General features: G+C 35.5%; 1 protein-coding gene across 1 annotated transcript in view; it reads right to left on the bottom strand.

Annotated features, from left to right (window-relative positions):
- Positions 1-25,260, bottom strand: part of LOC145692415 (uncharacterized) — a 139,865-nt gene that overhangs the window by 27,013 nt on the left and 87,592 nt on the right. The window contains exon 3 of the mRNA XM_081767721.1: positions 8,931-9,069. Coding sequence (XP_081623847.1) covers positions 8,931-9,069 — 139 coding nt within the window. The remainder of the gene's footprint in view (positions 1-8,930; positions 9,070-25,260) is intronic.

Raw genomic sequence — 25,260 nt, 5'->3', positions numbered from 1 at the left:
TTACGGAATATTATTTCTGCATTAAATGATAGTATGAATTGCGAAACTCTGAGACGTAATTTGTTAGAGAAATTTATGACTCCAGAATGTATTATTACCCTGATTTCTGAGCGTATTTATAAGAAACAAAAACTTAAAGAATTAATGGATCATTATGTTAAGTCTATAATGATATCCATGAATGTTATTGGTATGACGTCGCAAGAATCAGCTTGTTAAAATAATTTTAAATGGAATGAATCCTAACTAAAGGTTTCGTATGTTGAACTTTTAAGTTCCTCGTGATAGAGTTCAACTTATTAGCATTGCTGGACAGTATGTACTTAGAAATACGGATGAACTTGAATATAATAAAGTTATGGAAGTAATAAAGGAAAACAGAATGTAGTACTATCTAATAGTCGGGATAATCAAAATTTTGTTCATAAAACCGAAATCTTGTCAAGGTTTCCCAAACGAACAATCGAGTCAACTGAAAGCAAAGCGACGGAGTCAGATGACTTCAGGATTTCATTTAGAGAAAAATAAAAACCGATCGAAGAATGAATTTTCGAAATTTGATCGAAGAATCCCGTCCGAGTTAGATGCAGCTGTGGCGACGTTTGTTTGTGGCAAATTTAATGTTGTTTCGGTTTTAATTTGTATTGACGGTGGGTCAAGTTTTATCTCGTTACTTATAAATTAGTGAGACGTTGTAATGCCGAAAAATACGTTCGAGTAGTGGAAGAACGAGTGGTTAATGCTCCTTCGGAACTAAATTTCGTTACGAGAGAAGAAATATCACTCAACGTGAATTTGTCTGGACATTTCGAAAGGGTAAATTTTCGAATTATAGAGCAACTACCTTCCTAGTGTCTTTTTGGTATGTCTTTCTTGAGAGCAACTAGTGCAGTGGTTTACTATAATAAAAATAATAATTAGATTCTTTACAACGGAAAGAAAAGAATTCGCTTGAGTTACCACCGAGGAATGAGAGACTTGAAGTTTAGGATAGGTGATCGTGATGGCCAGAAAAACTGTTTGAGTATGAGTGAAATAAATGCTGCTTCTGTTTCTGTTCTTCATTCTAGATTGACTTCTATCTTCATTCGTGAGAATTTGAATTCACTTGAAATATATAATAAAGAAGTGCAAAACGATTTAGACTATAATAACTGTGAATCAAAAATTTTGAAAATCAACGCACCTAATCCATCTTAATTGTTAGACTTGTGTAATATGATTGAGTGCGATTTAAATAAAGATGATCCGTTTGTGGTTAAGGGATTTTGTCCATGTAAGGTGTTGAAGAATACCTATTGGGAATTATGATTGATGAACATCACAAACCAAAGGCGGCTGAGGTTAAAGATAAAGAAAGTGGGACTTTATGAATAATTCGATAGAAGATGGTGATGATAAATTTCCTTCATATATGGCTAGAATTTCATTAATATATTCTGATGAACAATTAGTTGAGCTTGCTACACCGTGAAGTGAAAATTCGAAAAGGACATTGACGCATAAAGGTGATGAAAAAAGGTGTCAACGGATCAGTTCCAGAGTGTTCCTCGAAAGTCTTCTGTGATTGATGTTTCCTTAATTACTAGTGATCAAAAGGAGAATAAGAAGAGAACGAAGAAGAAAAAGAAAAGTTTGACTGAAAATAAAATCAGGGAAGATTGTTGTGCTCCAGCAATAGATTCAGAGCAGAATAAGAAGTCGAAGACTTTTACTGACACGAAATGTCTTCAAAATTATAAAGAACAATTGCCAAGGCAGTACCTTTTTAAAAACAGTTCTTCGAAAATTTCTGATGTGGATGTAGAGCAAGCTGAAAAATTCCATGCTCTGTTGGAACGTAATAAATGGTTTTTGCCTAATAGTGGTTCATCATTACAAATAGTTGATGATCGGTCGGGTCAGTTGAAAACCCATATTACACTCAGGTTGAAAAATCGAATTCAGTTAATGAATCATAGTGTTATAGGAGTACTGACATTATAAATTTCATTCACTCGATAAAGAATGATTATTGAGATATTATTTCGACAAAAATTAGTTGCATTAAGAATTTTGTTGGCCGTAGTCATTTGAAAGAAAATAAACCTTTTAAGCAGAATCCATTCCCAATTCCAAGGGATAAATCAAAAATTTACGATGAACAAATTCAGAAGCTAGTTAGGCAAGGTATATTAATAGAGGTAGATCATTCTAATTATGCAAGTAGCTGATTCCTGGTGAAAAATAAGAACAATACTTTCAGGATAGTCGGAAATTATATACAGCTAATAAGTTAATAATAAATGATGTTTCCCGTCTCCTAGTCTTGAAGCTTGTCTTATAGGATTAGCCGATAAGCTTATTCATTCAAAAATAGATCTCAGGAAAGCTTATAGTCAGATTTATCTGAATGAAAACTCTAGAGATATAGCAAACATTGTCACACGGAAGCGTTCATATCAATATACTCAGGTTTCCGTTGGAATTAAAAACTGGAAGTAGCTTACTAGCTCGAGCGATACAAAAAGTCCTTGGAGACTTGGAAGACGAAAGTGTTAAGTTATTTGATGTCCTCATTTCTTCGAATAATATTGAGGAACATAAAAGAACGATAATTAAAGTTTTAGAAAGATTTAGATAATATAACATAAGAGTTTATCCAGACAAGTGTTTGTTTTTCTTTAGAAAAATAAACTATCTAGGTTATATTATTTCCGGTGACCAAATGGAAATTGACCCTTAAGGGTGACTGCTATTAAAAATATTCCACCTCCACGGAATAGAAGAGGGTTAATGAAGATTCTGGGGTTATTCAGTTACTACGCTAAGTTTGCGCCAGAGATCCAAGAAATTATGAGACCGCTTAACAAACTGAAGTCTACTAATTCTAAATTAAACTGGACCCCAGAACATCAAAAAATCTTTGATAGGTTAAAGAATATTTTGATTAACAATGTGGTCCTCAAGACCCAGATTTGAACAAACGGTTCATAATTAACGTCGACGGAAGCGGGAAAAGTATTGCCGGATGCTTATCCCAGGAAAATAGCAAAGGGAGTTTCAACCTGTTGCTTTTTTTATTAAAAAAAACTATCTGAAGCCGATAACTTCAGAAGCATTTACGAAATCGAATTCATAAGTCTTGTAAACACAATATCTAGAATTTGTCAATATTTAATCAACGAATTCGATGTGCTTATCGATAACAAGACTTTAACTTGGATCCTGGGAAATTCCAAAAGGGTGTTGAAATATGGTCCACTAGTAGAGATTCTTTGCCAATTTAATTTGAGAATTAGGAATGAAAGGTCTGCTGGCAATCTTGTTGCCGGTGTGTTGACCCGGGTTCATGACCCTTTTGAATTTAGATTTATTGATGGTCCTCTAGGATTGGCAACATTCAATAAAAATTTAACAGTGGCTCATACTTGGTTTTTACTTTGGTAAAAGAGGATATTAATGTCTTACAAAGAAACGACATAACGAGAAAACTTATTATTGACAAATTAGAAAAATGGGAATTTTGTCCCGGATATCTTTTGAACACACGTGTTCTTATGAAAAACAAATTCAGCTGTAAATCCCTATAAGGTTGTAATACTGAAAGATATACGTCGTGTGATGATATAGTATCAACACGATGATATATTAGTCTATGGTCATTCGGGAATTTATAAAACTAAAACTGATGAAAAAATTCACATGGGACAATATAACAGATGATGTCAAGAATTATGATCGATCTTGCCATCGATGTCAACTATCAAAAGAAGAAAATCAGCTTGTGAATATAATAAAGGCATTGGAGCCCAGTGGATGTTGAATGTAATTGGAATTCTGCCAAATTCAAGAGTATATAAATTCAATAAGTGTGGATAATGCCAGCAGATTTTTTGTTCTGGAAAAATTAAGAACACTTATTTCTGTAACTATATACAATAGGATTTAAGAGATATTTAGAAGATTAGGCTTCCCAGAAGCTATTTCAACTAATAATGCTTCTCTCCTTGTTTCGGATCATTTTTAAAAAAATCCTTTTCGGATTAGGTATTAAACATATTAAATTGAGACCATACCATCCAGGTGGGAATATCTCTGAGAGCTTTATAAGGACAAGAAAATCATCGTTGAGAACGTACTTTTAAGATAAATAGCATCTTTAGTCTATTCTCATTCCATACCCTCAATATACCTTAAATTTGAGCAAGTATTCTGGACTCGATGTCACCTAGCGAAGCCTTTTTTGGACGTCCAAATTACACCCCTCTTGAAATGCGATGGGATATTGCAGAGTCAGACCTCGCTGGGAAAACATCTGATATTTGGCAATTTGCATTGTCAAATATGAAAAAAGGTGAAATCGTAGATGAAAGTTAATGTTGCAACGTCGAAGGGATGTTTACCAAAGTATTGGTGATAAGGTTTTGTTAAGGTCACACATAAAATCTTCTTTAAAGGATAAGATAGCCAAGTCACTGAGTGATAAATGGCATGCACCATATGTTATTAGAAAATTTTTAACACCCAATAGTTACAGATAAAAATGATAACAGATGATCACAGATGAAAATGATAACTTGGGGTCATACCACAGAAGTCACGTGTCGGAAACTAAATTTGTAGAGAGCCTCGCTACAATTGACTTTTTAAAAAAGTCTGGTTCTGGAAGGAGAAAATTAATGTATTCTAAGTTTAATGTCCTTAATTTATCGTAAAAAAATTAAGAAATTCATTCTGTGTTCTTTAATTCCAATAATAATATTTTCTTAATTGATGGCCATCAATTAAACTTTTTGTGTTGTTGGAAGCTTATATTTTGTAATATCCATTAAAAATTTTCCATTAAAAATATAAAAAAAGATTATATTTTTTGGAATTGATAAAAACAATTTTGTTATAAAAATTTAGTATTATTGTGTTAATCCATCAACTAAAAGTTTTCTATTTTCAATAGTGAATAGTTTTTTCAAATAAATGGTACTTAGAATGTATAATTAGTAAAATAATTTTAAAGTTTGCGTAGTCTGTTTAATGGTTAACTTATCAACAAGAATTTGTGTTATTAGGTGATCTGGAATCTTTTGTTCTGCTAGAATTAAGATTTGATAGATACACATTAATTATAAAATTAAATTTTGAGACTCTTAGAATTTTGTAATAAAAATTTTGTGACATTATTGTTATATATAATTTTTGACTAACCATTTACATATTTAAACTTACTGGAATTTTAATATCTATGACATTTATATATATATGTTTATTTTCAAATTATCTATGTAAAAAATTCTTGTTTAGTGATTTTTTCTTTAGGAGCCAGCAGGTGTAACTATCTGTTACGTTAGTATCCTAGATTCCCTTTTTATTATGGTTTGAGCCAATAGAGAATCGAGTTATGAATTTTGATTCCTATTGTAAAGAAATCTAGTTTTTTTGCTTACTTTGCAGTCGTTCATAATTGCGAACTTTTAAATATTTAAGATTTTACATTGTTTGTATAAAAAATTAGATAGTTAAGTGTTTGGTCGTTTTTTAAAAAAGTCAGAAAGAACGAGAGAATAAAGTTTAGGTGTTGAGAGCTGACAACCGTGAATAGGAAAACAAGTTGTCGTTTGGTGGGAGGAAGCTCCCAGGCGATGACTTGATTCTTATGGTACACAGGGATAGCATGTCTTGGCCTTGAGCTTCTTAAGATTGCTTGAGTCTGCCTCTTCGCTGTGCTTTCGTTATGGTGTGATAAGTTGGACGTGGATCGCCAGTGTAACGTAGGTTGAAAGTGAGTGAAGTTACAAAACGCTAATATAAAGAATTTCCGTGTTATTTTATTCTGTTTAATACGTGTGAAATATTGTTATGTTAGTTCTGTTGCTTCTTTAAAATTTTTAGGACTGTTTGAAATGGTCGGATGTGTGATTCAAGTGGGCAGCTAGGTCTGTTTGACCTATTGTCATGTCTTGTGTTGCAACTTATTTTGGTGAAGTTTGTGCTTTCCTTCTGAGCCTTTATACACAATATTTATTACAATTGCTGCTATTACCTTTTCTCTTGAATTTCTTTTCCTTTGTCGTAAGTTTCTTTTACTCAAAAAAGCTCGCTTTGACAAAACTACGTTACACTGCCGTGGTTTGTTTCGGTCGGTTAGATGCTATGAGGCCAAGAGAAGTCCTAAGGGCGCAGATTCATAATTCTGGACAGGTAAAGGAAAGAGAGGAGTAGAACTTTTACGTCTCAATAACTATGGTAAGTGACCTATTTAGACTGTATGTGTAGAGGTGTAAATGTGTCTTCCTAAAGAGTTCGGCTTTATGTTGGTTAATTAAAATCGTTCATTTCTGCTTATCTTTAGTGTTTCTTGTCTACAATTTGCCAGTCTTTTTGCTTTCTTTTCTCTTTGGATTTTTTCACCCCCAGAAATCGGTCAAAACGTGGTTCATAATCTAATATTGTTGTTCATCTCCTTACCTTTTAGATTTAGGCTGATTCAAAAGTTCGTGTTCAAAATTAGAAAAATGGTTTATTGCCTTATTTTTCCTCTATTTAGCTAGGAATTTAGGATAAATGACTGTTTAAGCTTGGAATTAAACACAAGCTAGTGATTTGTTTGTATTTTTTGTTATTTTTGCAGTATTAACACTTATTTTTTGAGTATTAATTGTAGAACTTTGTGAGAACTGAATTTCTTTAGACCGGTGAAATTAGTATTTTGATTGGAAGATTACATTTTCAGATTAGTTATAAAATTTTTGGTTAATTCAAAAGTTCGTATAACTTTTAATTAATGCTATTATAGTGCTATTTTGCATGTGATTGGCTAGAGATCTCGAAATTGATGTGTGTGTTGAATGATTGGATCACTGAGATGGCTTTTTTGAATTTTTCTGAATTTTTAAATATTGTTTACAATTTTATCATAATTAGAAGCCTAGTAGTATTGAGGTGTATGAATTATATAGGATTTTGAATTTTCATTGGAATTTGAATTACTGCTTTTAAAAATTAAAAATTAAAGCCCGGATTATGCATAATGTTTTGGTTTTGAAAATATTTACGTATTTTTTTTTGAGTTTTGAATTACTTTTAGTAAATTGAAACCCGGATTATTCATAAATGTTTTGAGTTGGCAAGATTTAGTTATTTTTTAATTGTCTTTGCCTTTTTGAATTTTTGGTCGGTGTATACACTGTCGATTAGTAGTTGCTTTTTCACTTTTGCATATTTTAGCTTTTTTGATCAATTATTGGAAGACATAAGTTTATTAAAATCGAGATTTGAGAAATGGATTTAAATTAATTAGATTGGAAATTTGAAATTTTGAATGAAAGTTTAGAGCCCGGATTCCTGTGTTAAATATCTATTGAACCGAATTCTAATATTTTGAATTTTGTCTTCTTTGATTTGTTTTAATGGTGAATATATAGTCAACTAATGATTGACTTCATATTGACCACAACAGATTTGGTGATAATAGAATTGTTATATGAAAATCTGAATTTTGTGTTTTTCTTTGTATTTGTTCTTAATTTTTTGCGTATCCGAATATTAGATCATAGATATGCGTTGAAAGAGAACTCGGCCGAGACCTGTGCTTCCCTCGTATCTCCGTCTACTCTTAGTTCTCCTCGAACGAGTCCAGAGGAATCAGGTGATTTTTTAAAATTTCTTTTGTTTGGTCAGATTCCTTCGGTTTCTTTTGCGGAGACAGGTGGATAGGGGCGTTACTAGCTACACATTAACTTTTTGCTTAATATAGTCATTTACTGCACAATAAAGACAGTTTGCATAATTGAAACCAGTTGCTGTGCTCAAAATTTGATCAGAGTTCTGTTGAGTATCCAGTAATACAGGTCTTTTGTAGAATGTTAACAATGGAGTAACAAGTGCTTTTTGGTTGAAACGTACGTGTTTCATGTATGTGACAAGTAGAGAGAACTTGTGAAACACTATTCATTGAAAAGTAGTTCAAGAGCACCCGTTGAACAGTATCATGATCAACCTGAAGCTGAGGGAAGCTTTCACAGATATGCTACGTGCATTTTATCGATCACTAAATTTTACTTGAATATTCACAAAGTATGTAGAAAATAGACTAGAGATTTTAAGTTATGATAATTCATTTTTCAATATTTACTGCAGCGGAATATTTCCTGCACCTTTTTACCATAATCCACTACAAATTGACTTTTTGAACGCACTATATTTGAAGTAGTAATATGTAGGTAAAATAAACACTTTTCAAATGTATAGTTTCAATTACCTATTTTCATAGCAATAGAACAAATTTTCTGTATTTTTTTCTGCCGATTCGAAATTTAATAAATGTTATTGAACAATACTCTACTGGATTTTGAAAATTGATATGAATGTACTGTACTCACTCCACAAATCTACTGATTGTGCAATAAACACTGGAAAATTTGTGGAAAAGTTATATATTATGAATTGTGAAAATTGTTTAAAATGCATACTAAAAATAGTTCCCTGAATATTTTCCACTTTAGAATAGTATGACTACTTTCATTTACAAGGAACAGTTCTGTAGTTACTAAGCACTACTAAACTTATTATTCTATTATTTTAAAATGTTAATACCATATAGTTTTTTACGTGGTAGCTCCGTTGATGCTTAATTCAATTTCGGATCAAGAGAGTCAACCTGACTGCTGCATCAAAGGAATTATTATATCTCTTGATTCTAAGGACAAAAAATTATTCTACTATACTTTGATAGATTTAAGATAAATTTCAATTATATGTAATTGTTTTGAAACTGATTTTTACACAAATCACAAGTATTACCAAGAGGATATCATAGTATAGTATGCATGACAGTAAAAATTGGCATCTTAACTTTTAGGATCCTTTTCTATTAGCGTAGGTAAACGTAACACTTATGGCGTCAACAAAATCAATCATCTACGAATTTGCTATTAATAGAATCTAAATTATACCTGTGCCGGAAAATGTCCAGAGACTGTGTCAATTACCACAGAATCACCCCTTTCCTTCAACTCACGAGAAAGTTCGGCCAGAAATTTATCTACGTATGCATCATACACGCTATCAGTACTTGCTGGTAATTTGTCAAGGCTGGAAAGTAAAAAATAACTTCTTATGGTTAAATTTAAAACAAGGTTTAGAGAAAAACATGAACATATGTTCAACATTATATTCCAAAATTTTATATTCTTGTTTCGTTAATTTCTACTTGACAAATTGATACATAGAAAGGTACACAAATACATACATTCCATCTCGTGTATGTAATATGTGTGCATGCTTCTTAGAGTTGCAATTTTCATAAGCAAGAATAAATATCAATTGCTGATTGTGAAAATTGCAACGCTAAGGAGAGATATGAATGTATCCAAACTCGTAGCTTTGTGCGTAGAATAGTTCCTATGTACGTCCGAATTACTACAGTTTCACGGAATGGCGCATAAGTGAACTCTGTGTTCGGAAGGTCCATGTTCTTATCTCCTTCACTTTAGAAACTGAAAGTTTTTTTTTCTATGCCAAAGTTTTGTACAAAACTAGTACAAAGCCGTTTTGGCTGAAAGCCCTAAGTTTTTCGCCGTAACCAGATTTTAGTTACAGAAAAAAACAATTAAGGGACTGGAGACAGAGTCCCTCCCCGCCACTACACAAATTGAAATTTTCTTAGTACCAAAGTCATGAGTCATTTTGTCCGTCAAACCCCAGGTTTTGCGCTGACCCTGTTTTCAAGATATACCGTTATCAAATATACTGAGACCCATATCCCCGGTCAAACCACTTCAAACATTGAAAGTCTTTTCTATACCAAGGCTTTGTACACTCCGCATCAAAAAATTGCGACAGCTAACGCCGTGCAGTTAGGCCACCTAATATACACATTTTATCCCATAATCGTGTCAGGTAAAGAAACCCTCTCTCTCTCTCTCCTCCTTTCTTCTCTTCCATACTAAAATTAGCTAACAACATGAGCGCAACTCTAATTTCAAACTACACATGTATTAGTTCGATAAAATGAAATAACAAAACCAAGACGATTCATGAGTTGATGTAGGGAGAAACTGAAACCGACACAACGAAAAATGGATGTATATTACGCAGGATTCAGAAATGATTCAGAGAGAGAGAGAGAGAGAGAGAAAGAGAGAGAGAAGAGGAGAGAAGAAGAAGAAGAACACGGATAACAGATAAAACTGTGGAATTCAAACGTAGTAAAAAAAGAAAGAACATGATAAAGTTCCGTTTCCAGAAATCCAACAGTAATATAGAAATAATGTTTGTTTTTACATATTTTTGAGAACTATTCGAATATATAGAGGATGTCACTTTCATTCACTTTCATTCATTCATTTTGTCACTGTCATAATCGATAGCATACTCAATTTTTAGTAGAACTGTAGATCTCCGAGACTTATCTAGGATAATGTCAAAAGTTTAACACACATGATTTGTTTCCACGTGATTTGATTGCAAATTCGGTAGTGTTCATTGGATGTACTGATACAAAATACATTCTAATAAACCCAGTAGATAGCGTTGGTCATATCCTCCACTTCAGACTCCTAATGCAAACTGAACCAAAAATAAAGAAAAACCGAAACTAAAAGAAAAAGAAAGAAAGGGAAAATTGAATTAGTGCTATTTTACTTCTAAATTTCTATCAGAGATACTCTATATGAAAAGTCCAAACTGTATCGTAATGAAAAGATACAAATGTTCGAAAGGAAAAGTTTATGTTCCTCATAGACGAAGTTATCACGTAAGCTTAAATCAAGGGTCGCTTTCCCTTGATTTTGGCTTAGCAATGTACAGCTGATGCGACAAGCGACAATCAACGTTTATTTTAGTTTGTTTTTAACTTGAAAAGAAGCTTGAATTTATCAACTTTGTACTGAGCCTACTACAAGCTTGGTTCAAAGCGCTTGATGTTTGTCGATTGTTTAGAAAATTGGAGCCATCTGTAGAATTGGTGAGTAGTCTCAAAGGTTTGGCGCTTGAATTCTCACGAAAGGCACGGTGTGGTACGTTTCAGGACCAGGCTACCAATACCAGTGGTAGCAATGAAGTTGTTAACAGAAGACGAAGGTTATTGTTTTTTTTTTCTAATGTCACTACAGATGAAAAGAAAGAAAGATTGTTAGGAACAGAAGCGGAACCGAGCAGAAAGTGGCAGTTGCATCCAGTCAAAGTAATGCGCAAATACGGTAAGTATGAAAATAGTTTTAAATATATTAAATTCCATAATTTTTACTGAATTCTGTTATTGTGTATAACCAATTAATTCTTGTGCAAAGATAGTTCCATATCAAAGTTGCAAAGATAGTTGCAAAGTAGTAGCAAAGATAGTTCCATCTTTAGTTTGTTTACTAAGTTTAGCATATATTTTCAGTATTGAGGATATCGTACTGTCTTGAACTGCGCGTGTTGTTATTTGTTCCTTCAGCAACCGAAAGTGACGCCATTGTACGCTGTATGACGTCATCATACATCCAGCCGTACTCATCATCCGCAAACTTCATTTAAATATTTGAGGGGCCGCGGTGGCTCAGTGGTAGAGCGTTCACCTCTGATGCGTGGGGTCCCTGGTGAGGATCCTAGCTCGCGCCAAGTGGGCTTTGTGGTGAACAAACCCTGTGTCATGGGTTTTCTCGGAACAAACACTGTATGCGTGGATTTTCTTGGGTTTCTCCCGCTTCCTCCCACTTTGTTCATTCCACCATTTCGTTAATTTCCCATAATTACCGACTCCCTTAGCCTCGATGCATAATTGTGGGACGTTAAAGTAGGTATTTAATTTTATCTCATTTAAATGTTTGAAGATTTAGCAAATATAGTCACATTCATTTCCTTACCATAAGTGTCCAAACTCGCTAGGCCGACGCTCGCGAACTCGGCACTCGCGCTGATCTGGACTCGAGCTCAATAATTGAGCGCGAGCGCAGTTGAGAGAAGTGATCGCGAGCCCAGTTGAGAGAAGTGAGTGCCAGCTCGAGTAATCGCGAGCCCAGTTCAAAGAAGTGATTACAAGCCCGAGTGAGCGCGAGCCCACAGCAAAATTGCTATGTATATGCAGGGGCACAAGCTGTTAGGAAACTTTAGCACAAATTGTTCCTGCTTCTCTTCAAAACTACTCATCCTGAAGAAGGTATTGATGGCACGGGATAATACACGTTCTAGCAATGTCCAACATATTTCAGTATAAAAAAGACAGCAGTAACAAGGATGTCTCAGAAATTTTGTTCAAAGGGAAAAAATCAAAATGTTAAGGGTTGAACTGTGACGGTATTTGCTGAAGGACGTACTCTTCACAAGTCCAGTTAAATTTCCTCTGAGTGAGAAGGGCGGTTGGTTAAATCCGAAAGGTTGGGGAAATGTCCAAACTTGCGAGTTTGAGACTCGCGAGCTCGGCACTCGGGCTTAATAATTCAGCGCGACCCCAGTTGAGAGGTGCTCACGAGCCCGAGTGAGCGCGAGCCCAGTTGATAGAAGTGAGTGCGAGCCCAGCGCAAAATGGCCATATATGTTCCTTACTCAGATGTATAGAAATAATATTGGGTTAGTAATTACCCTCCTCTCCCCCATTGGTATATATTAATTTGAAAATAACATTGGTATGCGACTGTTAACAGCTCTTGTATGTATGTTCAACGGAAAACCTAAACCCAAATAAAATTCCAAGGTAGGAATGATTCCAGGGCTAAATAAAGTCAATAGTGTTACGAATTTAGATAGTAGTACAATGTAGGAATCACTACTGTTCAATGGTGCTAACTAATTTAGGACGAATTTTTGATTCCGATATTAAAGAACGCCAATAGCAGTATAATTTTGCACCAGACTTTTCATTTACACCTATAAATGTGATACTGTCTACCACACGAATAAAATTACTTCGACAATTTCAGTAGTTAATTATCTTGTATATATATATATATATATATATATATATATATATATATATATATATATAATACAGGATGGTTCATTTATCGTGTTACGTTCTTCTAATATTTAAAGTAATAGACAAAAAGCGCTGAAATTTTGTATCTTTCAATTATCGGCAGGGGGGCACAGTCAGACATACTAGCTAATAACACCAGACTTACAGTGTTGCCACTCAATATAAAATTATATTTATTTTCAACCCGCACTACGTCAGATTATTACAAATTTCAAATTTACACACAAAACGAAAACGTACATTATTGCACTTATTGTTCAGTGTTGCAAACTATGGATGCTACAGTATCACAAAAATCCAAAACATCCCAATTTTGGAGGCTTCTAAAACAGTAACAATGCAACTGCAACTGAGGCAATGCACATCGGAAGTACGTTACTGTAGAATATTACGATCCGGCTATGACGTATTTCTAATAAACGGAAACAAACTTACAAGGAATTAAAAGTTCGACTTTTTTCGAGGGGCTTTATTTCGAAAAAATGTCGAGATAAGTAACACATTTAATTACGCAGATTCTTTTGAAAATATGAGAAGATCATAGTGTCGTTTATAGCAATTTGATATTTTTAGTGGTTCGGCAGACATGAAAAATTATGTTAAAGTTGGCAATATTGTTAAAAATAATGAAATCGCGAGAACTTGTACTAATCACAACTGCCAAGAACTATTGGTCATGTGTCAAAGTAACGAAGAAAAGCAACGCTCATTTTAAACTTTCTTGGAAGTACGTCATTTTAAGTAGTATTTCCAAATTTAACAAAAATAATCATATTCTGGAACGGTTTACATCAAATTGCTGTAAAGGTTTTTATGATCTTTACTTATTTTGATCTTTACTGATCTTTACTTATTAATCTAGCTATTTTATAAACTGACAATAGAAATTGAAATAATACATAATCATCTTGTCCATCACAAATAGGGATTTGTTTACATAAATTACTAAAGCTGTCTGAAGCAATGCCTACACTTACTTTATCTAAATTATTATTAAAAGCCATAAATGAATTTTCTACACGTGAATCATCATACACAATTCTTCCAGGTTTAAAACCTAAAGAAAAATAACTTTCGTTTTAATTTTCCTTCGACTTCAAAACAGCTGATTCGCACGAGACCCTGAATGAATTGTTATCAGCCAAGCCATCTAAACAACTCGCGTGAACGACCTTTGGCTCTGTGTTCACACACACACTGTCAACCAAAACCCGTCCCTTAGCGCTATCGCTACTAAGCAAACAATTGCTATCATCACTCAATGTTTCTACGAGAGGACTAAAAATATCGCCAAAAGACAATTGTTAGTCGTCTGTCTGAGTATTTGTATTCATATTTTTCTGAATAAAATTCCATGCCAGCCATTAGAAAAAACATTTAACACTAACTGATTTGAATCCTACTTCGGATTGCTCAGGTTCCATTATGAACAATAACTAAACAAAAGTCAACTCAACAAGTCGGATCACGACGAAAGTGTCTGTAGCTTTCGTTAATGTACTATCATGACGTTCGTAGTTACTTTATCTCATCAATTCTCGCTACCATTTTGACTATTCTGGTTCAATATGAATGTGATATTAATATAGAAGTTAACAACCATTAATATAAATTATAACAACGTAAATATACAAAAAAAATTATATATATATATATATTTCCTCGAATTGTTTTAAGCAGATATATAGGGATTTTATAGAACAAGAAGACTGTAGGCAAATACCAAGATTATATAAATACACAGGAAGCTACATAACTTTATAGTTACTTCTTGTTAGTTAGTACGAATAATTACGACTACGATTTTGTTAACGTAGTCTGAGTGGGGGGAATAAAATATTCCAACAAAAACTAACGTTATGGGACATGTACTGGCAAAGTACATACACAATTGGTATTAAAGAACTAAAGAAGTATATATATATATATATATATATATATATATATATATATATATATATATATATATATATATATATATATATATACCAGCTGAATATACCCGTTCTTCGCATGGGGCCAGTACATGGAAGTCAACGCTTGTGGAAGTATTACTATTCATTTCGGCGACAACGAAAACTTTGGATGTGACATTAATATCGATCATTTTGGGTTACTTTAAAATGTCTCCGTATCCCCTCTCCCCGCTGACTCCCGGCCGCATACAATTGTAGCTGAATTTGCAAGTCATCGCTAATGAAAGTGTCACCATTGATCTCATCGACTGCGAAAATTATGGAATTGACGCCAATATCGGTCATTCTAGATTATTTTTACATCTTGGTAACCCCCCCCCCACACACACACACACATGGGACCCTCGGTTAGTGATGGGTAAATTCCCGGGAAGATATTTTTCGGGAATATTCCCTGAGAATATTCCCGGGAAGATTCCCAAAATGGGAATTTATCCGGAAATTTATGTTCAATCAGAAAGTAAATTGCATTCTATTATTTATACTATATTATGATTTCAAAGTTGAATTAATTTTTATATCACAGCATATTATTACTGTTGTCCACAGAGGATTCTATATATCAGGAAAATGTATATTCTGAAGTCTACTGTGTTACTTTACTAACACTTTATTATATTTAGAGAGTACTCATAAATGTATATTTATTTATATGTTCTATCAATTAAATATGTGTGAAAAAAATATATAGTAAATTATATAGAAACATTTATAATTCATAATTCTAAATGAATGAATGAACAGTTTAAATTTATATGTATTTGCTCAACTTGACTCTATTACTGATATTATGAACACATTAAATTTATAAATGTTATAAAGCAATTAGATTGAGTAAATGCTAGAAGATACGTGTCTCACCAATTTATCAACATTTGCGCATACATATTTATGTTCACAAAATTTGCAAGATACTTACTTATCTTTATATTTTAGCACGTAACATTGCCATACACGACCTTTCATTCTACCTATTTCTCGTAATCCCATACATTAATTCACATGTAAAAGAAGTCCGAGTACCTCTTCAGAAATTCGAGTCAGAGATGGGAGACTGCACGACGTCTATTACTAATGATGATTCAGGGTTTATTAATAGTACTTCATCTCTATTTCTACATAATTCTAAATTATTTTAAAAAACGGTTCCTTTTCATCATTTGTAAATTAGTATTTTGCTAATTTTGGCTGTTCTTTAGCATTGGGGGCCAGCATTTGCACCTACTTTTTTGCGATATTCTATTCCGATACGGTTGTTTTATGGTTTCATACGGTAAATAACGTTACCATTAAATTCAGACGGCATTGCAGAGCGAGCTTTAGCGAATGAAGGCGGGTTAACCCCGCATGGCACGTTGTTTTCTATATTCGTTACCAACAATTCACTTTCTTTTCTCACATAAATCACTTCCACTTACCTTTCCGTTTTGTATAAATCCCTTACTGCCTTAAAAAATGTGTTCGATACTTGCTTGACTACTTGAACATTACTATCAACTCATTTCTTCCACAAATCATCCTACTTTTTGCTAGTTTTGGCTCCCCAAAACTAAACAATTACCTTACTTTTTAGTACAAATGGAAATGGAACTTAAAAAATCATATTATTAGTTATATAAAAAACCGTCAAATAATTTTAATTTTTTTAACATCCTAACTCTAAAACCTGGAAGTAAATCATAATATATTAAAATAAAGTAATTAGTCATATGGTTCTTATAATTTGGAGGATAATGGAAAGAAATGAAAATAAATTCCTTCCCGGGAATTTATAGGCCAGGGAAAAAACCCGGGAATATTCCCATTTTTAAATTCCTTCCCACCGGCAATATTCCCACTGCCCATCACTACCCTCGGTCTGCATACAATGGTAGCTGAATTTGCAAGTCATCGCTAATAAAAGTGTCACCATTGATCTTAGCGACCGCGAAAGCTATGTATTTGACACTAATATTGGTCATTTTGGATTACTTTTATATGTTTCGATATTTCAGCTCCCCCCGGTGACCCCTGGCAAGAAGCCGAATAGCGTGAATTTGGAAGTTTATTGCGAGAGGAGCTTCATTATTGATTTTAGCGACCGCGAGACCTATGAATTCGACACTAATATCGGAAATTTTCTACTACCTTTACATGTCCCGATAAACGTCCCCCTGAGACCCCTGGTTCGAATTTTGAGAAAAACGTTTAACTTTGATCTGGAGCGTGGCCCAAGGTATTTGTGACTAAAATTTGGTAACTCTCGGTCTATTTTTCTGGTTCCCAAGCCGGTTCCGGTAGAAGCCCCTCTGAGACCCCCTGGTTCGAAATTTGAAAAAACGGCTTCGTCTTGATCTGAGGCCTGGGCTCACCAAAATTTGGTAACTCTCGGTCCACTCGTCTGGTTCCTAGGCCGCACACAGACAGACAGGCAGACATACAGACAAACACACAAACAAACTCTTTATTTTATTTATATTAGATAAAGAATTAATCTACTGAAAATCAGCTCTCCAACTTGAACGGCTTGCGAGATACTAAATTTTTCGCAAAAATTCGGACCCTCTTAGAATATGTAATATAATGAAACCGATACATGTATGTTAACTTCCTAGTTGAGATTGAGGCTTAAGTATATACCAAAAATCATTTCATTTGACTTTGCAATTTGGATATGATGATCATGCACATATAGTCACATTCAATTTTTTATATAATAATTCATATATTACACATGATTCAAACATTTTTCCCAGTAGTTAGCTCCTCTACGAAATCACAGGCTGCGTCTCAAATAAGTCCTATTGCTATTATTACAATTGCAAATATCAATATCTAAAATTTCCTTAAGTTCTTTTGTCAATAGAAACAAATGGAAAGAAAAAGAATGCCTTGAAAGTAGACAAATTCACCAGTGTTCAGAAGCTGTCTACAATGCACTGAGCAGAATGAGTCTGTGGGTCGTAATACGTTCTTAAGTCAGAGTGGGTCCTGGTGGGTGGGGGATTGCAGTGGGTCACGTTCTGTTGACCCGCGGCCCCCCTACCCGCTCCATCTCTGGAGTGTACATACGGATAAAACAATCATATATATGTATGTTAACCTTCTTGATTTTACTGAACCTTCACTAATTCAAGATAATTTACAAAAAATGCAAGAAAGCAATTATTAATAACATATATAAAAATATAGAAATGTATTTTGAAGGAAAAAGTAATTGGTGTACTCGAGACTCGAACTCGAGTTGCCTACTCAATAAGCAGACACCTTACCGACTTATGCACGGCACAACGTGCAACTTGCGTTTCGAAGCTTTATTTCTAATGTGTGTGTTACGTAACACCGCTACCAGATGTAATTAGTGGTGCGATTACAGTCTTGAAGACCCATTTCGCAATTATATATATATATATATATATATATATATATATATATATATATATATATATATATATATATATATATATATATATATTATATTGACAACAGTAAGTAAGAGTATAGATTAAGTTATTCTCGATTTTAATCTACAGAACAAATACTTTTAATGAAAACATGGGGCCTGTTGTCGTAGATGGCTAAAGGCCGTAAATAAAATTCAAACTTCCAGTGTAACTCCCGACAATGGCGGGGCCGCGGTGGCTCAGTGGTAGAGCATTCACCTCTGGTGCTTGGGGTCCCGGGTTCGATCCCAGCCCCCGCCAAGTGAACTTTGTGGTGGACAAACACCGTGTGCGTGGGTTTTCTCGGGGTTCTCCCGTTTCCTCCCACTTTCTTCATTCCACCATTTCATTCATTACTCATCATCACCGTCTCCTTTAGCCTAACCGGCATAACCGTGGGACGTAAAACTTAAAGATTTCATTTCATTTTTTTCCCGACAATGGCTGATTTAAGACGTTTGATAACGGCGCAGGTAATGGATGGTTTATAAACAAGTTGCTATAGCGTGTGTAGGTAAGTGGTTACAGCGTCTGGCTGCCATTCTAAGGGTCTGGGGTTCGAGTCTCGGGCTAGACTAAATTAAAATTTTTTCAAGGAATTAAACACTATAAATGATGTTCGCGTTTGATACTGAAAGAGATTTATTCTATGAAGGGAGAAAACCCAAGATGGGTGCAGGGGAGAAAGACGGACACTGTTTATCCTTAAGTGTTAAAATTTAATTTATTCCCATGTCTTTTGCTCTTTCCTTTCCTTCCTTCCTTCTTTTCTCATTTTGTTTAGCTTTCCATACTTTTTCGGTCTCTGCATGATGCGTATTATTCTTTTCGTTTTCTTTGTATTAATTCCTATCTCTTTGATCTTAAAGTGAATGGAATTTCTGCAGATTTATCTCGTGGTTCTTTCTCTAAGTGATGCTCTCAGATAGTAATACTTTTTCCTCCAAATGGAGGAATATCCTGGCATGTTATGTTTTCGGGCATGTATTTGCTGTCATGTTGGTTGTCCAACTATCAGACATACAGTGAAACTATCCTGCTACTGGAGAAAGCTATCATTACTTATGGATCCAACCTCCACTTATTACTGTCGCTGACCGTACAAAGACTTACACTATAAACATTGGTGTCATTTCTCCCCTTAAAATTTACGCAGTACTGTCTTGTTTTGAAAAGAAAAGCATTGTCTGAAATTTTAACTAATGACTAATTTTTGTGACCTTGGGAAATGTGCTCTGAGTAACGTTGTATTATGTGTGCTGTGATAGAATGGTCCTTGAAAAGGAATTCCAAATACGCCAGGATGGGCAAAGAATTTTTCTTGTTTTTAATCTGAGTCTTTGTGTTTCTTTTTGGTTTTATCATGGATAGGATCCATACGTTTTATTATTATTATTATTATTAATTTATTTATTTATTTACGGAAGTGATTATAAAGCATAGTCATTTTGATCCAGGCAGTAGTGTGTTTGACCACGAATCGGGTGGCCCTGGTTCAAATCCCGACCATAACGTGATATTTTTTTCCTATGTGCTCCCATGCCTGGTGGCTCTAACGTGCACCCATCCTTCTGTCAAATTGAGCAAGTGTTCTTTTGTCTTCTCGGGTTCTTCGGGAGTAAAAGCGTCTGAGTGTGAAGCAGACTCCCTACCTCATCTTCATCCTTACTTCTTAAAATTTGGCTCGGATCCTGATGGGAATGCTTGCCACGAAATTTGAAGTTAGATTTTTTCGTAAAGTTGTATCTTCAAGCTGGTAATTAAGTAAAATAGAGATATTAATAGATAGTGATAATCCGGTACACATTCAAAGCCTGAGCTGTGCGTGTCAGCATGTCTCGCGAGTACAATTGTAAAATAATCTATGAAATTTATGATATGCATTTTTCTGTATTCCTCGTATATGGCTCTTGATAATGTACCCAGATACTTAGACAGTCTAAAGTCAAAAAGTCAATTTGTCTTGCCTTTTTAAAAAAGGAATTTCAATTATCTTTTTCTCGAATAATACGTGAAGTATTATATCACACTTTCGTCCTGATAGGTAGGACGTATGGTTCACGAATTTAAAATATGATTTGATAATAGATTATCTTAATTTCTAAACTCAATACAAATGTGTAGTGAAAGAAAGGATATTTCCCACTAAATCAAGAAAATAATGTTACCAACAGATATTCAATATTTTTTTCGTACTATCCATGGACATAATTAGCAAGAGTGTCTTCAGGTCTACTTCTTGGAATGCTGGTATTTTGTGAAATATTTAAAGTGTAGAAGTTCGAATTTAGCAATTGGTGTTTATACCGAAGATGGTAAATTTATGTCAAGCGCTATAGCATGTATTAAATACGTACCGTATCCTTTGTAATTTTCACAGATTAATTTGGTACAAAGACCATTCTATTTTATTACTCGTAGCAAATATATACACCGATGCACCGGTACACGAATGCACCGATAAATGGACTAGTCTGGTTGGAATGGATCCCCCACCTATCGACAAAAGACATGTTCAGTCTGTTTGGGATGAACCTATAGTCAAGCTTCGTTTATCTTCACTCCTATCATCAACTAATAACCCAGATGACAAAGCCAGGCTGTTAGCTGTCTCTTCCTTCAAAAACGGAGCATGGCTTGAAGCCCTACCTTCTCACACACTCGGCCTACACCTTTCTAATGAGAGCTTTCGTATTGCTACAGCTCTGCGCTTAGGTGCTAATATTTGTGAGCCTCACTTTTGTCCTGCTTGCAACGCATATGTTGATAATAAAGGATTACATGGCCTTTCATGTAAAAAAAAGTGCGGGAAGACAATCTCGACATCATATTGTAAACGACATTATTTGTAGAGCCCTCCTTTCAGCGGGAGTTCCTTCAATAAAAGAACCAAATGGTTGTTGCCGCTCTGATGGTAAAAGGCCTGATGGCATGACCTTGGTACCGTGGAAAAATGGAAAAGCACTAGTCTGGGATTTCACATGTTCCGATACGTTTGCTCCTTCCAACTTACCCCATTCTTCAATTCAGGCAGGTCTCGTCGCCGCTCACAGAGAATCAGACAAAAGACTAAAATACTCAAACCTATTGGACAAATATTGGTTTGTAACAGTAGCAATAGAAACCAGTGGGTCTTGGGGTCACGAAGGATTTAATTTAATTAATGAAGTTGGTCATCGAATAGCAATCAAAACTGGTGACCCCCGAGCTACTGCATTCCTTTTCCAACGTATCAGCATCGCCAACCAGCGCGGGAATGTGTCATCGATCTTAGGCACATTACCTCCTGGTAAAGAACTGGACGAGATTTTTCTTCTATAACACACAATAAGACGGAAGGAGACATATCCGAGGAGGCTGACAACCACTTTGACTATGTTCATGAAGAATGTTTTGAATCCAGTTTGGATAAATATACATTGTTTTCTACTTTTAAATTCAAAGTGTAATATCAATTTTAAATACTGTGTGATATCATATAGTGTATTAAACAAGATCAAGAAATATACAACATATATACAATATATATATATATATATATATATATATATATATATATATATATATATATATATATATATATATATATATATATATATATATATATATATATATATATATATATATATATCGGGTGGTTCCGTTAGTCCGTACCAGGTCTTTAAATCGAAAACGGTCCGAGATATGTACAAAGTGAAAAACACGCATCCCATTAGTTGCAAATGACAACAGAGCGAACTACAAAGTTTCGTCCCAAGGTCCCAGACGGGGTCCAACTCAAAATTGTCAAATGGAAAGAGGGGTCAAGTGGTATATCGCTTCAAAGCTCTTGTAAAAAGAAAAAAGCTACAACAAGTCCCGATTCTCTACGATCACCCTATGCAACATGGCGGCGGGTCAAAATGTCATCAAAAGTTGCATTGAAAACAGTATGGCCACCACTATAAATCTGAAACGGGCAGCCAGACGTAAAAACTGAAAAACAAGTGTCTCATTATTTCAAAAGTACAACATATCACGGTAACCAGTTCTAGATATCCAGACAGGGTCCACCTCCAAATTAGCAGTTGTTTGATTGTGCTGGAGGGATGACCCTGAACATTTTGAACAGCTATATTTCCTTGGTAACATACGTTTTCCGGGTACAATACTACAGAGACTGTTCAGTCCTCTTTCGTGACACTACTGAAAAGTGTTGTCTTGTCTCGTCTCGTAGTCAACACTGGTACATACACAGTATGGAAATGGAAGTGTTATGGTGGACAGGTAAGCATATTATATTGAAAAGTCTAACGTTGTTCTAAGAATGAATTTACCATCGCATAGCGTACAAAGGATATATCATATTTACCTTGCAGACGGCTGCTGTCCGTTATGTAACAGATCTGCACTTCGCACAGCACGTTTTACATCACGTTTTATCGAAATTGTCGTCCATGTACACCAAGACAACAGTCCAGACGGCGATAATAATTATAGCCCACAGCTTCAAGATCTGCCTCTCTATGCTTCGAAATGCGGTCGTTATACGTTGCCTCATATCTTCTGGTGTAGCTGGTCTATTCGTGTAAACAACCTCCTTGAGTCGACCCCAGAAATAATAGTCCATGCACGTAAAGTCAAGAGAGCGAGGAGGGAAAGGAGTATTGGACCCTCTTCCTAACCGACGCTGCGGAAATGAAGTATTTATTGCACCTCTGCATATACGAGCAGCATGTGCTGGACAACCATCCAATTGCATCCACATATTACGCCGCACATGAAGTGGGATGTTTTCCAACAATTGCGGTAGATGTTCTGTCAAGAATTGATGGAACAGAGCCGACGTTAAATTTCCATCAATAAACCAGGGCCCAATTACATGTGTTCCAATGATACCACCCCACACATTGATGCTCCAACGACTTTGTCGGTCGATCTGCAGTGTCCAGTTCGGATTCTCCGCAGCCCAATAATGCGCATTGTGTAGGTTGACATGACCATCACTTGTAAATATTGCTTCGTCTGTCCACAGCACGTACATACTGCAAAACGTTGGGTTTGTCCTCAATTTCTGACGGGCCCAATTACAAAACTGGAGGCGCTTATTACGGTCGGCATCTGTTAGCACCTGGCACAAGGAGATATGAAACGGGTGGCGTTTATGCTTCCACAGTATACGCAGTACACTTTTTTGACTAATTCCGCGATCTCGGACAATATCTCTTGAGGGTGCATTAGGACGTACTTCGACAGCAGCCAAAACATCAATAACGACATCGTTGTCATATCCAATCGGAGCATGTTTGTGAAACCCATATTGAGGAGGTATGCGCTCTGTTTGTTTCAGACGATTTGCTAACCTTCGAAGTACCTTATGGTAAATTGATTGTCGCTGTGGGAACCTTGCGTTATAAATTTCCTGCTGCAGCTCTATAGTTTAGCCTACATTCCCCTAACACCATTAACATGTCAATGCCTCCCCGTTCGTATATGGCATTGTTCCAATACAATGCTGGCTTTAGCCGACACTGCACTAACACACGATATTACGGTAGTACGTGCCACCTTCTACAACGAAATGGAAGCCTTCTGACACACACACACACACAACTCAATTTGTAGCGTGTATTACTTTTGCACACCACAAGTACTTAACTACAATTCGTACTAACGACCCTTCAGCAAAGCCTGCTCAACTTACTGTGGAACAAACTGTGTTCCAGCGTACCACACATTCGTGCCTTTCAATTCAAGGTTGTCTGCGACTGTTTCTCTCGAAAGGCGTATGTTTTGTACAACAAACATAATCCAGCAAACAGCACAATCCAGTTGCAGTAATCGTTATCAAAGATGTGTATGTTTATTCATTTCGGTATTTCATTTGAAGTTATACGTTTCACGACATTAATAATGTCTCATGAATTTCACTTTTACACGACGCATAGGGAAGAAAAGGGCAGGTAAGGGCAGGGCTGGAACCTTGCGTTAATCCCATTATTCGCCTGTTGTTACTGTGGAACACTGAGCTTAAGATAGGTATACAGACAAACCAGGCTGTGACATCATTCAAACCTAGGTCGGGAATTGGGGGAAAATGCATTCTCGAACGGAAATAACACAATAACGCGGAGAGGGTCGCAACGTGACACTCGAGGATTGGTAAGATTTATACGTCATTGGATAGCACACGGCAAGTCCAGAATACAGATCTATTTATACCGCTGTTTTGGGGTCTGGGCTGAATGCGGGCAAATCGTGCAAAACAACATGTCCAAAGGAATGTTCCGTATAATTGCTGTACCCTGGAGAGTTATGGTGTGCATCATGGAAACAAATCATCGCGTAGTGCACACAGCCGCAATATTTCGTCCGTTGCACTAGCCAGTCGGGAGGATACAGTGTTCAATTTCCTTGATCCCATAGTGTCGGAGGTCTGGGAGGGGAGAGGTCACCCTAAGAAGCAACATCAGAACTACCGACAAAGGGCTTTCAAACACACATCCTGTGCGGACACCAAGGTCAAGATCTGGGAAGAGCCCCAGACCTCTTATAAAATAGATGCAGGATTGGTAGAGCATGCTTGACTCGTTCCACATCTCAAAGAATTATGTGCAAGCAAAGTGAAAACAGTTGTTTTCTCCCGACCGACTAGTGTCATTGACTCAATATTTCGGCTGTGTGCACCACTTGCTGATGTGTTTTTATGATGAACACCACAACTCTCCAGGGCTACCGGGCACTGTCCAGCAATTTTACCGCCAATTCCACTGGAATATGTGTTTTTACACATTCATTTCAATGCAACTTTTGATGACATTTTAACCCGCCGCCATGTTGCATAGGGTGATCGTAGCGAATCGGGACTTGTTGTAGCTTCTTTCTTTTTACAAGAGCTTTCAAGCGATATACGACTTGACCCCTCTTTCCATTTGACAATTTTGAGTTA

The sequence above is a fragment of the Thermobia domestica genome, chromosome 8 (assembly GCF_964235325.1).
Source record: "Thermobia domestica chromosome 8, izTheDome1.hap1.1, whole genome shotgun sequence".
NCBI lineage: Eukaryota > Metazoa > Arthropoda > Insecta > Zygentoma > Lepismatidae > Thermobia > Thermobia domestica.
This window is presented reverse-complemented; position numbering and strand designations above follow the sequence as displayed.